The 18184-nt window shown below is 46.3% G+C and overlaps 1 protein-coding gene across 1 annotated transcript; it reads left to right on the top strand.

Moving 5' to 3' along the window:
• Positions 1-3245: 3245 nt before the first annotated feature.
• Positions 3246-14138, top strand: LOC120920110 (Fc receptor-like A). Its single transcript, XM_040332023.1, has 4 exons — positions 3246-3386; positions 6101-6155; positions 6530-6808; positions 13837-14138. Exons 1-4 carry the CDS (start codon positions 3246-3248, stop codon positions 14136-14138), a joined length of 777 nt encoding a protein of 258 aa, XP_040187957.1.
• The last annotated feature ends 4046 nt before the right edge of the window (positions 14139-18184 follow it).

Below are 18184 nucleotides of genomic sequence, written 5' to 3'. Positions count from 1 at the left end.
AATCACAGCCGGTCACAAATGTAAACAAACACAGCAGATAAAATCTGATCCCTGCTCTCTCCTCACACACCGATTTGTGAGGAGAGAGCAGGGATCAGTAAGTGAGATGTGTAGTTTTTTGTCTACACTGTATTGTGCACAACACAGCCCCCCCACCCCCCCACCAATAAAGAGCACCTGTCACACAGCCCAGCCCATCAATCAGCCCATCTGTCAATCTATCCATCAGCCCATCTGTCAACCATCGGTACCACCGCCATCAGTACCACCACCACCACCCATACTGCCATTGGTACCACCACCACCTTTACCGCCATCGGTACCGCCACCACCCATACCGCCATCGGTACCACCACCACCCGTACCGCCATCGGTACCACCACCACCTGTACCGCCATCGGTACCGCCACCACCCATACCGTCATCGGTACCACCACCACCCGTACTGCCATCGGTACCACCACCACCTGTACTGCCATTGGTACCGCCACCACCCATACCGCCATCGGTACCACCACCACCCATACCACCGCCATTGGTACCACCGCCATCGGTACCACCACCACCCGTACCACCACCATCGGTACCACTACCACCACCCGTACTGTGATAGATTTCTGTAATAATGCCTATTTGATAAGATGAGCTTATTCTTTTTGTTATCAGAACCACTAATAATGTTTGATATTTTCTTTATTGTTTATATTGTTGTTTTTTAATTGGGTTTTTTCTATATATATATATGCATGAATGAAATCATATTAGTACCTATTTTCCTTGATAAAGATTTTGTCAGATATCAGGAATGAAATGAAGAGATAGGTGTTTTAAAGTTATAAGTACATCTTGGAACTTAAGGTTGACCATACAAGGACATGTTATTAATAACAGATGTAATCCTCCCTTCTACTGCCATTTCCTCTTTGCTACACATTCCAAGCCTTTCCTGGATGCTTCGTTTTGGAGAAGCAATTGTGGATTTTCTATAGGAAGTTACCCTTCCCCCATGCTCCTGTCTTCAGCCCACCAAAAAGGAATTTCTGACGTCGGAAGGAACTTTAAACTTTGTAACATGAACTGGCCAATAACAGCCTCACAAGGGGGTGGGTGAAATGGGTTGACGAATGAGAATTCATTTTTGTGTTTCTATGTTAAGCTGTGGGGGCATAGCTCGCGCTCTTGGCCGTTTGAACGTTGGAGAGGTGAGATGTGTTCTGTTCATAGATTACATTGTCTCACTTTATAATTTGAATCTTCCGGCAGAAAATGTGTAACCCTGAGTTTGTCAGGATTTCAATTAAGTAATGAGTCTCTATCAGTACCACCACCATCGGTACCACCACCACCCGTACCACCGCCATCGGTACCACCACACATTCCTGCCACTAATACCGCCATCGGTACCACCACCCGTACCACCACCACCACCTGTACCGCCATCGGTACCACCACTACCCGTACCACTGCCATCGGTACCACCACCCATACTGCCATCGGTACCACCACCACCTGTACCGCCACCACCCATACCGCCATCGGTACCACCACCCGTACCACCACCGCCATCGGTACCACCCCCACCCGTACCACCATCTGTACCACCACCACCCATACCGCCATCGGTACCACCACCACCCATACCGCCATCGGTACCACCACACATTCCTGCCACTAATACCTCCATCGGTACCACCACACAGGCCGCCACCACTACCACCAGCAGTACCATTACGCAGGCCCACCAATAAGTACTGCCATAATGTCCCAAAGGCTTTACACACCCGAGGAGGCATATGCCATTATTGCCATGTCAGATGATGAGAACAGCGAGGAGCTCCCATCATCCGATTCTGATTCGCAATACGAGCTAGTGGAGGATAGTAGCTCAGAGTCCGAGTCCCCGGAGGAAACCGCCCCTCCCAAAAGAATTCGATCAGGACCAAGATCAGGACCAAGATCAGGAGATCTGCCCAGCACCAGCAGCGCCATACCCCAGGAAGAGGAGCCCAGTACAATTAATGGAAATACATGCCCAACTCGAAGAATCCTGCCCCAGTCCTACCTTCCCGATGCCCTGGCAAACCTCTTATGATTACCTGCCAACTCAGGATCCGCTATCCTCCCCCCTTTCACCGCACAGCCAGGTGTGCAGCCCGACACTATGGATTTTTCTCAATTCGATTATTTTTGTTTATTTTTCCCAGATTTTATGCAGAATATAGTGGATCAAACTAATATATATGCATCACAATTCATTGCCGCCAACCACAATTCTTCCTACGCCCGCATGTTCCAGTGGCGGCGTCTAACATTGGAAGAATTTAAAATGTTTTTGGGCCTTATGTTCAATATGGGGCTTACACAGAAGAATGAAGGCCATTCATATTTGGTCTACCCGCCCCATCCAACACATGCCTATATTTTCCGCTGTCATGTCCAGGACAAGATACGACATGATAATGCGTTTTCTCCACCTTAATGACAATTCACAGTGCCCTCCCCGAGATCATCCCCACTATGACAAATTGTACAAGATACGCCCCCTGATCAATGCCTTTTCCCAGCGATTTGCAGAAGTTTTCATCCCAGACCAAAACATTTGTGTGGACGAGTCCCTCATACATTTCACTGGCCGACTGCACTTCAAGCAGTACATCCCAAACAAGAGAGCCAGGTATGGGTTAAAATTAAGTAAATTATGCGATCGAGCCACTGGATATGTGTTCACATTCAGGATCTACGAAGAAAAAGACTCCCAGCTCCAGCCCCGTGATTGCCCCACATATATTGGAACCAGTGGGAAAATTGTCTGGGAGTTGGCATACCCCCTGTTCGGAAAAGATTACCATTTATATGTCGATAATTATTATACCAGCCTGCCCCTTTTTTGTCACCTTTACAGCAAGCAAACCCCGGCCTGCGGTACCTTTAAAAAAAAAACGGAAGTGATTCCCACAAACATTTTTGACCAAAAAATTTAAATCTGTCGAATTGTCATTCATGAGGAACGAGAAGGTGTTGGCAATGAAGTGAAGGGACAAGAAAGATGTCCACATCCTCTCTACCATCCACAATGACACCGTGGTGGAGATCCATAGAAGACGCGGCCCTGTTGTAAAGCCTGAATGTGTTCACGATTACAATTTGTACATAGGGGGGTGGATTTAAACAACCTTTAAGCTACAGCCCTATCTACCTGAAAGTCCTATTACTGGCACAAGAAAGTTGTGTTTCACCTGTTTCACATGGCCCTTTATAATTTGTTTGTCTGCTACCAAAAAGTAACTCAAAACCCACAAATCTCCTACCTCAAGTATATCGAAGACATCATTGAAGCCCTCATTTACCAACAAGATCCCATCCCAGGAAGCATTCGCTCTGATTGTGTGAGTCAACTTCACGAGCGACACTTTCCCTTTAGCATCCCCCCCACAGAATCTGGAAGAAGACGCCCAAAAAAATGCCGTGTATCTGGAGGAGTAAGAAGAGACACCACCTGTTACTGTCCCGATTGTCCCTTCCAACCTGGCCTGTGCCTCGGACAGTGCTTCAAAAAGTATCATACATCCATCCAATATTAGTTCCCCTTATTATTAACAGACTTCCATTTCCCCATTTGCCTGCTACCATGTTACTACCTTCCATGTTAATTAACTGACCCTGGCCTGTTTACCGACGATGTCTTTGCTTGCCGATTTAAAACACGTTTCTGACCTCCACGTGTACCAACCTCAGCCTGTTTACCGACGATGTCTTTGCTTGCCGATTTAAACCACGTTTCTGACCTCCACGTGTACCAACCTCAGCCTGTTTACCGACGATGTCTTTGCTTGCCGATTTAAACCACGTTTCTGACCTCCACGTGTACCAACCTCAGCCTGTTTACCGACGATGTCTTTGCTTGCCGATTTAAACCACGTTTCTGACCTCCACGTGTACCAACCTCAGCCTGTTTACCGACGATGTCTTTGATTGCCGATTTAAACCACGTTTCTGACCTCCACGTGTACCAACCTCAGCCTGTTTACCGACAATGCCTCTGCCTGCCGATTTAAACCACGTTTCTGACTTCCGCGTGCACCGACCTTGGCCTGTTAATCTACCATGTTTTTGCCTGCCACTTGGACTGATCTTTTGGCCATTTACTTTTAGTACACAGGGGTCTCACATATGTGAGGGGCTTCAGAAAAGCGTTGAGTAGAGAAAACTCGTTTTTCGTTTTCTGTACTCCCAGAACATGGTCTGGTTGCCCAGAGGCTTCAAAGCGATATGGGTGAGAGAAGCCTCTACCCCTGTCCCCCTGGCCCTAAGCTTGATGGTCCTTCCTGCTGCCTGGACCAATACTTTGGCTGTGCTGACCATATTACTGCCTGTAATGACCCATGACATTATGGACCATGTTTCTTCCTGCTGCTTGGACCAATACTTTGACTGTGTTGATCATGTATCTGCCTGCTGCCTCTACTGACTTTGCACAATATTTCTACTGGGACACCTCTGCCTGCTACCTGGACCTGTGCTTTGGCTGTGCTCTGGCTGTGCTGACAGTATCTCTGCCTATACGAACTATGGACAGTATTGCTGCCTGGATGATTGCTTTTGTTGTCGCTGACCTCATCCCTGTCTGCTGCCTGGACCGATGCTCTCCTCTGTGGACCACTGCACTTCTAAAACCACAGGTAATCTTTTGTTATTTGGTATGTACCTGCTATGTGTTAAATATATGAAGGGCCTTCAAAAATGTGATCGGTAGTCAGAAAATATGTGCAATTAATGCTGCTAGAATGCCTGGAAGTGCTACTTGGATGTTGGGCCTCTGTATGTGTTCAGGCTGTGTAAAAGTCTGGTATCGCCATACTCAGGAGTAGTGGCAGAATGCATTTTGGGGTGTCATTTTTGCTATGTATATGCTATGTGTTAGAAATTTCTTACAAATGGACAACTTTATGTAAAAAACAAATGCATTTTTATTTTTTTCCACATTTTTCAAAACCTTCTGGAAAAAAATGAACCGTTCAAAAGACTCATAATGTTTCATAGATTATACGTTGGGGTGTGTGCTTTCCAAAATGGGGTCATTTTGTGGACAATTCCATTGTCCTGGTGCTCCAGGGCCTTCAAAATTGTAATAGGTGGTTGAGAAAGGATATGTGCAATTTATGCTTGTAGAACGCCTAAAGGTGCTACTTCAATGTTGGGCCTCTGTATGTGGCCAGGCTGTGTAAAAGTCCCAAACATTTGGGATCGCCATACTCAGGAGGAATAGCAGAATGTATTTTTGGGTGGAGTTGCAATTATGCATATGCTGTGTGAGTAGAGTTGCCACCTCATCCCTTTAAAACAGAATACATATGAATTACACAGGTTCTGAGACAAATTGAATGCAGATAAGGCACCAAGTGAGTTTAATTACCACCTTAATCAGCCACAGAACCTGTGTAATTAATATGTGTTCTGTTTTAAAGGGATGAGGTGGCAACCCTATGTGTGCGAGAAATAACCTGTTAATATGACCAGTTTATGTTAAAAAAAAAATCCTAATTTTTCAAAAAATTGTGGGGAAAAAATACAACTACAAAAAACTCACCATGCCTCTTAGTTAATACCTTGGACTGTCTACTTTCCAAAAAGGAGTAATTTGGGGGTATGTGTACTTTCCTGGCTTGTTATTGTCTCAAGAAATTAGATCGGCATTCAGTACATTAGGTGTTATCAGATGTGATCAATTTTCAGTGATTGACACCATAGTTTGTAGACTCTATAACTTTCACAAAGACCAAATAATATACACTAATGTGTGTTATTTTTACCAAAGATATGTAGCAGTATAAATTTTGGCACAAATTTATGAAGACATTTTTTTTTTTTTTTTTTTTTTTTTTTTTTAATTTTCACTGTTTTTTGCTTATAGCACAACAAATAAAAAACCTAGTGGCGATTAAATATCACTAAAAGAAATCTCTATTTGTGAGAATAAAATGATAAAAATGTGGTTTGTATACAGTGTAGCATGACTGAATAATTGTCATTCAAAGTGTGAGAGCGCTGAAAGTTGGAAATTGGTCTGGGCGGGAAGGTGCATAAGTGCCTGGTATGGAAGTGGTTAAACAGTAATGTGAAAAAGAGAAGCGATGAGTTGAATATTAAAATAAATGGTAAGTAGATGTTTATAGATTATTTTCGGAAAATAAGTCTATTATTTAGTGTCACTTCCCCTTCCTGCCCAGGCCAATGTTTAGCTTTCATCTCTGTCGGGAAGGAGATTCAGTTCGCTATTGTCACGCAACTGAGTGGGCTTGGCTCCCATTGCTCTGCGCCCAAGCCCGCCCTATTTTGAAGCCAATTGGAGCCTCTAGCTTATCACGTGCTTCAAAAAAACACGCCCGTGTGCCCCTAATGGATGGACCCCGCCACTGCTCTCTGTGTTACTATTACAACTTGCATAGAGCTGAAAATGTGGAGACTACTTCCCCAATCTGATAAAACTCTTCTTTTCAGTGTCCCATTGTGTGATCTTTGTGTTTTACAGAACTATTCACAGCTCCTGAAATAAAAGTGAAGACAAACCGGGTGCTGGAAGGAGATCACATGACCCTGACATGTGACACGAGTCTTAGCCCACACAGCCAGACGGATCTTCAGTTCGCTTTCTACAGAGATCAACGGACTGTTCAGAATTCCACTTTATCTGACCAATATGGAGTTGAAATGGCTCAACTGAAGGATTCTGGGAAATATTATTGTGAAGCAAAAACTTTAAACAGTAATGTGAAAAAGAGAAGCGATGAGTTGAATATTAAAATAAATGGTAGATGTTTGGTGCTATGCTAATCGTCCTGAATACACGGCGAGGTGGAGAGGGATGGCGGTTGGCAGGTGCTAAGCCTGCTGGCGTGGAGGCGGAGGCCTTCTGATTCGGACGGAGAGGCATGAGGTCGAAGCTGGAGGGCTGGGCCTCTGGCCTGGATTTTGTGGTGCCTGCCCCAGTCAGTTGTTCGGGAGAGAACGCTAGCTCCTCCTTCCCCTTGGGGGGAGCGGTTAGTATTTTCCGAACGTGATTAGGAGGGAGTGATGGGAGTAGCCTACTGGCGTGGGCTCTCCCCAATATCCTACCTTCCTGCCTGGGATGGGTGCTACTGGTCCGGGCCGGGGGTCAGGGTCCGTTGAAAAGCCTGTGGAGATAGTGCCCCTGGAGTGGCAGTCCAGGGGTGCCATACATTGCACGAGTGTTTGAGAGGGCACTTACTCGTATGGCACCAGGGCCACGTCTCCACAAACACCCTTTTCACACCTGCCTCTAGACCTGGGCCCTTTGGCTGGGACCAGAGGAATCTAATGTTTAGCATCTTGTTGAGAATCCTGTTCTTTGTTTACAATCGTTGTTGGTTCAACCATTTCAAAATTAAAATAAAGAGTCTCTCTCACGCCGCTGCATCTTTCAGGATATAGACTGTGAGAAACCAGCTTTATAATGCTAGTCCACTGGACTTCCAACAGTTCTAAATAAATAAAGCATCAGTTGGGAAATATTTAAAACAAATGACAGCTTTACGCAAATATTAAGGTAAAGACCAGGAGAATGGCCAATAATTGCAAGTCTGCTGTCTTGGTAGCTGTTCCCTCAGGTTGGTATTTGTCACAATATCAGACGGATGGGGATGACGGTATGAAGAGGTAGATCATTGTTAGACAGACCTTCCTGTAATGTGAATTGTATATATTGATATGTTTCAGACTATGTGATCCTGCAGGCTCCTCTCTACATTTATGAAGGTGACCATGTGACTCTGAGATGTCACCATTATCCCGGATATTCTGCAGGACGGACGATATTTTACAAGGATAACACTATAATAAGAGACTGGGGACCTGATTCTCTATTCCGTATTACAAATATTAATATTGATGGATCTGGTAAATTATAAATGTAGAAGACAGATCTCTAGAGCTCAGAGGTACTCAGAAGAAGTATATATTTCTGTCAAAGGTAATAAGTCCTACTAGTTGGATTTGGGTGGGGGTGTCACAGTGTGTTATGTCCAAGATCTTCCGCTAACTAGTTTATGTCAGGTTGGGCTCATCTTTGTGTCAGGTTAGCGATCTCACTTCATATTATTTTCCATATTTTGTAATTATGTACAAGATGAACGGGCATAGACAGTGTTATTATTTTAGATCCCTTTCACACTGCCGCCCCGGGTGTTGGCGGTTCCTTAGACTCTGCGCCTCAGCCCTTAGGGCTCTCACTAATCGAGCATAGACAGTGTTATTTTTTTAGACCCCTTTCACACTGCCGCCCCGGATGTTGGAGGTTCCTTAGACTCTGCCTCAGCCCTTCTTAGGGCTCTCACTAATCAAGCATAGACAGTGTTATTATTTTAGACCCCTTTCACACTGCCGCCCCGGGTGTTGGTTCCTTAGACTCTGCGCCTCAGCCCTTCTCAGGGCTCTCACTAATCGAGCATAGACAGTGTTATTATTTTAGACCCCTTTCACACTGCCGCCCCGGGTGTTGGCGGTTCCTTGGACTCTGTGCCTCAGCCCTTCTTAGGGCTCTCACTAATCAAGCATAGACAGTGGCCCGGATTCAGAGAGCAATTGCGCCTGCGTAACCATAGTTACGCAGCGCAATTGCTTAGTTGCCCAGGCGTAACGAGTTCTCCTGATTCAGAGAGCTCGTTACGCCGACTGCAGCCTACAATCTGCGTGGCATAAGGCTCTTATGCCACGCATATCTTAGGCTGCATTCTAGCGATGACCGCAAATTGCATACTAACACCGATTCACAACGTTGCGCGAGCCTTGCGTACGCAAATTACGTAGTTTGCGGACGTCGGGTTTCGCGTAAGGTTGCACATTCTAATAGCAGGCGCAGCCAATGCTATAGGATACCCGTCGTTCCCACGTCGCAACGTTCGAAATTTACGTGATTTGCGTAAGTGATTCATGAATGGCGCTGGACGCCATTCACGTTCACTTTAAAGCAAATGACGTCCTTGCGACGTCATTTGCCGCAATGCACGACGGGAAAGTTTCCCGATGGAGCATGCGCTCTACGCTCGGCGCGGGAGCGTGCCTAATTTAAATGATTCTCGCCCCCTACGGGATCATTTACATTAGGCGCCCTTACGCAGGGCAAGTTTACACAGCGCCCCCGCAATTTACGGAGCTACTGCTCCGTGAATCGCGGGTAGCGCAGTAAATTTGCGGGGGCGCAGGGCAAAAACGCGTTTTTGCCCTGTGCCTCCGTAAGAAAGGGACAAATTCTACCTGAATCTGGGCCCGTGTTATTATCTAAGACATTAATTATCCCAAGGGCACAACATGTGCAAAGAGCACCTAGAATTAAGGCAAATAAAGGTATGACAACTAGTGACAAGACCCATATTGAGAAGATCAAGCTTAAAGACACAGATTGGACAGGAGGGAGTTCTTTTCTTAAAATCACGGGCCAGATTCACAAGGAGTTACGCCGGCGTATCAGTAGATAGGCCGACGTAACTCCGAATCTAAGCCCGTCGTATGTCTAAATGTATTCTCAAACTGTCGTATCTTAGGGTGCAATATTTACGTTGGCCGCTAGGTGGCGCGTCCATTGAGGTCGGCGTAAAATAAGCTAATAAGTACTTACGCCGATTCACGAACGTACGCTTGCCCGTCGCAGTAAAGATACGCCGTTTCCGTAAGCGATACGCGGCGTAAAGATAAACATGCCCCCTAGGTGGCGTATCCTATGTTAAGTATGGCCGTCGTTCCTACGTCGAAATTTTGAAATTTAACGTTGTTTGCGTAACTCGTCCGTGAATAGGGCTGGACGTCAATTATGTTCAGGTCGAAACCAATGACGTCCTTGCGACGTCATTTAGTGCAATGCACGTCGGAAAATTTTAGGGACGGCACATGCGCATTAGGTTCGGCGCGGGAACGCGCCTAATTTAAATGCTCTACGCCCCTACCCGACTGATTTGAATTACATGGGCTTGTGCCGGGGGATTTACGCTACGCCGCCACAACTTTACAGGCAAGTGCTTTGTGAATCAAGCACTTGCCCGTAAAACTTGCGGCGGTGTAACATAAATGAGGTACGTTACGCCGCCGCAGATGTACGTGAATCTGGCCCCATGAGTTCATCCTCGTCTTCATCCCCATTATTTTCTCTGGGTGAGCCTCCTGAATTTCTATTTAAAATTCCCATTGGTTTACCAAAATCCTCAAGAACTTTTTGATACAGTTCATCCATGACAGCGTTAGCAAGATCAACACGTTTTATATAGATGAAGGCATAATATAATCGATCCAAGTCTGTGGTATCAGCCTTGTCTTCATACCACTTCTTTATTGACATGTGACATTCTTTCATGGGCATTTTTTTGGAAGGTCCAGAGAGGCGTCTAAAGAAATGACTGCATTCTTCTTCTGTTAACCCCCTTAGCGGTAATCCCGAGCGTGACTCGGGGTGTTTTTTTTATGCTGAGATCGGTATCCCCGAGTCACGCTCGGGGTGGATGTGCAGAGCCTGCAGCGGCGTTCCTTACCTTCTCCAGGCGATTCAGCGATGATCTCTCATTGCTGTGATCGCCGCCGAGATCCCCGCCACGCCGTTCATCGGTCATGTGACTTCCTGGTTCCGTTCCCTGCAGCAGCAATGGTTCATGGGAGTGGAACTGGGAGGGAAATTCAAATGTTGCACAAACACAAACATATAAAAAGGAGGTGATACAATGTAATCTGAGAGGATTACACTGTATCACCTTGGAATCTGACACAGTGCCCTTTCAGTGCCCCTTGCCATTGTCATTTGTGACAAATAAAACCTTTGAAAACCCTTTGAAAATGGCATCAAAAAAGCGCTGTTCTACAAATGCGCTTTTGGATCAGCTGAGCGCGATAGTGGCAGCGACACGGAGTTGATCGCAGAACAGAGCGACAGTGAGTCGTGGGGAGATTTGTCATCTGACTCCGACACTGATCCAGAAAGTGACAACGCCGATGATCCCGCACCTGACCTAAGTGATGTGCGCACTTGGTGCCCTATAGACAGCGATGCGGACCAAGCAGCGCCCCCAAGGTTCCGATTCACTGGATCTCCTGGGATGAAGGTTGATGTGGAGAGTGACAACCCTCTGGCGTACCTGAAACTTTTTCTTTCTGAGGAGGTAATTTTAAAAATTGTGACAGAGACCAATCGATACCACGATCAGCAATCCGCTACGCTGCGTGCCAGATTTTCCAGATCCAGAAAATGGCAACCGGTCACTAAAAAGGACATCTGAATGTTTCTGGGACTCATCATCCTTCAGGGAGTGGTGGGCAAACCGCTCCAGAAATGGTACTGGACCACCAATAAGATGCTGGCCACTCCATTTTTTGGCACTGTGATGTCTGAATATCGTTTTTCACTCATTATGAAAAACTTACACTTCGCCAACAACAAACATTTTGATGAGGCCACGCATCCTGCGCCCAAGCTAAAAAAAATCTGGGAGGTGTGCCAGATGATTGTCGCCAACTTCCAGCGGACCTACGTGCCAGAAAGGGATGTCAGTGTGGACGAAAGTCTGATGGCCTACAAGGGACGCCTGAGTTGGATCCAATTTATTGCGTCCAAAAGAGCGCGCTTTGGCATAAAATTTTATATGATATGTGAATCTTCCACCGGATATATCTGGAATGCGGTCATTTACACCGGGAAAGGTACCAAGTTTAATCCCAGGTACAACCGCTATGGGATGGCCACATCGTCTGTCCTTTCACTGCTGGACCCATTATTGAACCAGGGATATTGCGTGACAATGGACAATTTTTTTATACGTCACCGGAACTTTATGAGGTTTTGACCTCAACAAACCGTGAGGCCAAACCCGCGTGACATGCCATCTACGTTTGGCAAGAAAAAACAAAAAAAAGGAGAGATGGTTGCCTTTCAAAAGGGTAAAATGATGGCAATGAAATGGAGAGACAAAAAGGACGTGTGTCTCATGAGCACCGTGCACAGCACCTCCACTGCCATGGTCCGCACAAAACACGGACAAGATGTGCTGAAGCCACAAGTCGTGATCGACTATAATCATACGATGGGAGGTGTCGACCGAGTCGATCAGGCAATGACATTTTACCCGGCAATGCGGAAACAACAGAAAAGATACTACAAAAAGATTTTCAGGCATCTCCTTGAACAATGCCTTTGGAACGCTTATATTCTTTATAAAGCAAACACTGAAATACCTCTTGTTCATTCTGACTTTATATGAAAGGTGGCTGAGCAGATTTTTTATCAACCACCCGACGCCATCAGTGTCTGCTAACAGACCCGGATGGACGCGCTGTTGACGTTGGCAATCCAGAGCGCCTGACAGGTCGTCATTTTGTAGAATTTGTACCGCCAACCGCACGAAAGTTAGCGCCTACCAGGATGTGCGTCGTTTGCTGTTCCAAGAGGGACGGCAATGGAAAAAAAGTCAGAAAAGAAACAAGGTACTATTGCCCAGATTGCAACGTCGGACTTTGTCTAGTTCCATGTTTCAAACTGTTTCACACCCAGGATGTGTATTGAATTTCTTTGTTTGACTAATTTCTTTATTTTTCATTGCATTATTGAATAAAATTATATTATTTATTAGATTATAATTCATGTGTTTGTGTTTCAAATTAATCACATCTGGAATGTCTACTAGAGTCTTGTTTTGGTCAGGTTTAAGTAAGTAATTATTAAGAATTGCAGGCCTATAATACATATCACCAAATTTCCATGAAAAAAATTGTACCGCTTTTGGTACGTAATTCCAGACAGAATCATACCCCCAGAGAGGTTAAATAGCCAACAAGACGCCTTACCGCAACCCAACCCAAAACATCTGCAACAGTGTCTGTATCATCAGAGAACAATGTAGAGCCCAGGTAAAGGAGAAGTAAAGCAGCAGTGATGTAATTTATGAACATTTCTGGTCCACCTCCAGCTGGACTCCACTTTAAGGCCCAGATTCACAAAGGAGATACTCCGTCGTATCTCTCAGAGTATCTATGCGACTGATTCATAGAATCAGTTACGCATAGATATCCCTAAGATCCGACAGATGTAATTGTTTTACACTGTCGGATCTTAGGATGCAGTAACGCGGCCGCCGCTGGGGGGAGTTTGCGTCGTAAACCATCGTCGGGTATGCAAATTAGGAGTTACGGCGATCCACAACGGTTTTTCTTGTTCGCTACGTCGCCGATAGTCTAGTTTCCCGTCGTAAAGTTAGTCGTCGTTTTGGGTGCCTTAACTTTACACAGCACACGTATGTGCTGTATAAAGTATGGCCGTCGTTCCCGTGTCGAAATTGAAAAATTCACGTCGTTTGCGTAAGCCGTCCGGGAATACGGAATTACGTCACTACGCGCAAAGCACGGCGGGTAATTCAAAAGGGAGCACGTGCGGTAGGTCCGGCGCGGGAGCGCGCCTAATTTAAATGGCACACACCCCTTTGAATTACGCGGGCTTACGCCGGAGGTCGCCGGCGTAGGTTTTCATTGCAAGTGCTCTGTGACAATCAGGCACTTGCGATGAAAACTTGCGGCGGTGTAACGTATCTACGATACAGTACGCCGCCGCACTTCTACCTGAATCTGGCCCTAAAAGCCTGTTTATGCAAAATATGTACTAGCTAATCACGTGCTTCAAAAAAACACGCCCGTGTGCCCCTAATGGATGGACCACCACTGCTCTCTGTGTTACTATTACAACTTGCATAGAGCTAAAAAATTGGAGAATACTTCCCCAATCTGATAAAACTCTTCTTTTCAGTGACCATCAAGGTAAATTGAGTCCCATTGTGTGATCTTCGTGTTTTACAGAACTATTCACAGCTCCTGAAATAAAAGTGAAGACAAACGGGGTGTTGGAAGAAGATCACATGACCCCGACATGTGACACAAGTCTAAGCCCTCACACACAGACGGATCTTCAGTTCGCTTTCTACAGAGATCAACGGACTGTTCAGAATTCCACTTTATCTGACCAATATGGAGTTGAAATGGCTCAACTGAAGGATTCTGGGAAATATTATTGTGAAGCAAAAACTTTAAACAGTAATGTGAAAAAGAGAAGCGATCAGTTGAATGTTAAAATAAATGGTAGATGTTTGGTGCTATGCTAATCGTCCTGAGTACACGGCGAGGTGGAGAGGGATGGCGGTTGGCAGGTGCTAAGCCTGCTGGCGTGGAGGCGGAGGCCTTCTGATTTGGACTGAGAGAGGCATGAGGTCGAAGCTGGAGGGCTGGGCCCCTGGATGGACATCCTGAAGGATGGACAATATTTTACAAGGAAAACACTATAATAAGAGACTGGGGACCTGATTCTGAACTCCGTATTACAAACATAATTATTGGAAAATCTGGTAACTATAAATGTAAAAAAGAGGTCAATGGAGGTCCCGTGTACTCAGAAGAAGTATCTATTTCTGTCAAAGGTAAGTCCTTCTAGTTGGATTTGGGTGGGGGTGTCACAGTGTGTTATGAATGGAAGACCGCCTTCAGATCCAGGTTTGAGCACTATGAGTACCTGGTGATGCCGTTTGGGCTATGCAATGCCCCAGCCACTTTCCAGCACCTGGTAAATGACATTTTTCGGGAGTACCTAGATACATTTTTAGTTGTTTACCTGGACAAAATTTGAATTTTTTTCACTACCATCGAGTTACAACGGGTTCATGTAAAGACTTTCAATGGTGTGTATAAAGTTACAAATTTGGAACTCTGCAGACTTGTTTCTTTCTTTTATTCACTGGGGTGTAGGAATCGTATGTTGTCGTAGGAAGCGCCTAATTCGAGGATATGATTGCACCCAGCTGCGTGGGGATTGTTGTACTTTAATTCTGTAAAACTGATAACTGAATTACATTCTTTCCTCAACAAAACTGTTCAGAAGATTCAACACAAATAGATTCACAGATTTTGATAAAAACTGGATTTCAAGAACAATATCATCGGCATTGAAGAGCTGCAGGTGGGAAAAGTTATTTCTGGGAAAATGCTGCAATGTATGGAGTTTATGTGTACATGGGACGAGCTGGGTTATTTTTCATTTTTAGGCTCCATATAACAAAAATCAAACTCCAAAAAGAGAAGGAACTGGAGAAGACTTGGAGAGCATGTAATGGTTCACGATCTACAGTACAGATTAATGTTTGGCAGTCAAGACTTCCCTTGAAGTTTTTTGTTTTAAAATTATGTTGCTTGGACTCCCAGTTGTGTTTTTAGATATGAACGGCCGTTTTATGTATTTTAATAAATTAATAAGAACAAGGTTTAAAAAAAAAAAAAAAAAGACTGTCCTTAGGAGACACGCGCTATTTGATGCCTGGCGGGGGCCCTTCACCGGGTGATCGCCAATATACGTTTTACTGGGCACCGCAACGTACCCACACGCGCATAGATTACTTCTTTGTAAATAACAATACGTTGCGCATTGCGGAGTCGGCCAGTATTTTTCCCATTTCCTGGTCTGACCACGCCCCCATCATGCTTTCCCTAAACTTGGGCACCCCCTTCGCTGACCCTATAATTGGAGGCTAAACAAATTTCTCCTGCAGCATGCCCCCTCGAAGTCGGAAATGGAGGCGACCCTACAGCACTACTTTATAGAGAATGACACCTCTGACGTCTCCCCTTCTACACTGTGGGCAGCACATAAGGCGGTCCTCGGGGGGCGGTGCCTGGCGCTTTCTTCAGCTATGAAGTGGGACGCCAATGCTGCTAGAGTGCTGGCGGTTAATCAGCTCAAGGCCTTGGAAGCTCAACTTCTCCTGAAGCCTTCCACTGCTCTCCTTAAACGAATAGTTCAGGTACACGTAACACTCTTGCGTTGGGAAAGGTAGAGAAAGCGCTTATCCGCCTCAAGCAACTTTATTATGATAAGGGCAACAAGGCGCAAGCACTCTTGGCCAGAAAACTCACTGACCGGGCTCTCGCCTTCACCCCTCATCAGGTGAAGAATGGGGGGGGGGCGACCTCCTGACTGATCCCCAGGACATAGAAAATACCTTTGCAGACTATTATACTGACTTATATAATAAACCAACGGTCCGGCACAACCCCCCCCCCCCCCCCCCCACCCTGTATGAACCAATACCTCGAAAAGGCCGGCCTGCCTCAACTTCGGGAGACAGACCTACAGGACTTAAACATCCCCATAACTTCGGAGGAACTTGCGGAGACCGTGAAGGGCCTTCCTGCCTGTAAATCCCCTGGCCCAGACGGATTGCCCTATAAGTATTACAAGACCTTTCTCCCCCTGCTCTGCTCCCACATGACTAAACTGTTTAACACCTTTTCGCATCAGTCCCCGATTTCTGGGGACATGCAGGGATCTTTTTTGACTCTTGTACCGAAGCCGGACAAAGACTCAGCCTCCTGCGCTAGCTATCGACCTATAGCCTTGCTCAATTCAGACCTTAACATTTTCACGAAACTGTTATCTACCCGACTGAATCAGGTCCTCCCTGCCCTGGTCCATAAGGACCAGGTGGGCTTTGTCCCTCTTCGCCAGGCAGGCGACAACACTAGGAAGGTCATAGACTTGATAGATGTAGTTAACAGGGAGGGAGTCGGGGCCCTGGTTCTGAGCCTTGATGCAGAAAAGGCCTTTGATCGCCTGAGCTGACCGTTTAAGGTGGCCACCCTACAACACATGGGTTTCAGAGGTTCCTTCCTGCGGGCGGTGCAGCACCTTTACTCGAACCCCAACTCCCAAGTTAAAACCCTGTTCGCCACTTTGCCCCCATTCCAGATCACCAATGGCACGCGCCAGGGATGCCCATTGTCCCCCTTACTCTTTGCCTTGTGTGTAGAACCGCTGGCGGCGACCATCAGGGGGCATCCGGACATTCGGGGCATCTCGGTACGGGGCAAGGAATTTAAAACATCCCCATTCGCAGATGACATTATCCTCACCCTGACCCAACCCAGAGTTTCCCTCCCTAACCTTCATGCTGCGCTAGAGAAATACGGGGCAATCTCGGGATATAAAACAAATGCGTCAAAGTCCTTTGACGCAGCCCTTCCTGTCAACATCCCGGACACTGAGATCCGCCACCTGCGGCTGAACTTCCCCTATTCTTGGGAAAGTTCCTCCCTTAAATACCTAGGGGTGCAGATCACCCCATCCTTTGGTTCCCTGTATCAGGCTAACTTCCCCCCTCTCTTGATAATGGCTCTCCTTCAGAATCGGAAGGCCCATCACATTTCCTTACTGGGCAGAATCGAGTCTGTTAAAATGGTCATCCTCCCCAAGCTCCTCTATTTATTTCAGACGCTGCCCATTCCAATCCCCTATGCCCAATTACGCAAGCTCCAGAGCGACGTGCTGTGATACGTCTGGGACTATAAAAAGCATAGGATACCCCGCACAGTCACGACGGCGTCGCGCGGGGACGGAGGACTGGCGTTCCCTGACTTTGTCAGATACTATCAGGCCACACAACTGCGAGCGATAGTCTCGTGGTTTCCCCAGAGGTCATACAATAGGAAGACGGAAATAGAGAAAACATGGTTGGCGCCAACTCACCCAAACAGTCTCTTGTGGGATACAGACGTGGAGGTAGATCCATGCCGCCTACTTGGATCGATGTCCTTGCTACGTGGGCTCTGTCGCAAGTTGTCCCGGGAGAGGTCGCTTAAATCTGAGTGCTCCCTGCTGAACTCTTTCATCTGCAACCCTAAACTACCAGATAGCCTAACGCACCAGATGTCCTGGCCCTGGGCCTCGCGGAACTTATTCCACCCTGGGCACCTGGTCGACCGAGGTCCTGTAGGCTGCTGACATTTTCGAAGCTCCAAACGAAACATGATCTTCCAAAAGGGGTGTTCTATAGCTATTTACAAATAAGGCACTACGCTCAAACTATAGCACCTTGACTCCAATTTTCCCAACCTTCTCCATTTGAACATATAGTTCTAGAGGGTCGGCACCGAAGGGGACTGATTTCGGACATTTACCGGATCTTGAATGAGTATGACATGCCAGTGCGGGGAAAACACACATACATGTTGAGATGGGAGAGAGAGTTGGGAGAGGCTTTATCACCGGAGGCCTGGCAGGTCGTCTTGAGACAAGCAGCCAAAAGCTCCATGTGTACCCTGTACAAAGAAAACGCATACAAGGTCCTTTTTTTTCTGGTACCAGACCCCAGATATTCTGCACAAA

Source organism: Rana temporaria, chromosome 13 (genome assembly GCF_905171775.1).
Source record: "Rana temporaria chromosome 13, aRanTem1.1, whole genome shotgun sequence".
In the NCBI taxonomy this organism is placed as follows: domain Eukaryota; kingdom Metazoa; phylum Chordata; class Amphibia; order Anura; family Ranidae; genus Rana; species Rana temporaria.
The sequence above is the reverse complement of the archived record's forward strand: the minus strand, read 5'-3'. Positions and strand labels throughout refer to the sequence as shown.

Excerpts from the sequence above, each read along its gene's own strand:
- LOC120920110 (XM_040332023.1), top strand. The coding sequence starts at position 3,246 with ATGGCCCTTTATAATTTGTTTGTCTGCTACCAAAAAGTAACTCAAAAC. Across the intron at positions 3,387-6,100 it reads GAAGCATTCGCTCTGATTGT|TGGTTAAACAGTAATGTGAA; the intron begins GTGAGTCAACTT and ends CTGGTATGGAAG. Across the intron at positions 6,156-6,529 it reads GTTGAATATTAAAATAAATG|AACTATTCACAGCTCCTGAA; the intron begins GTAAGTAGATGT and ends TGTGTTTTACAG.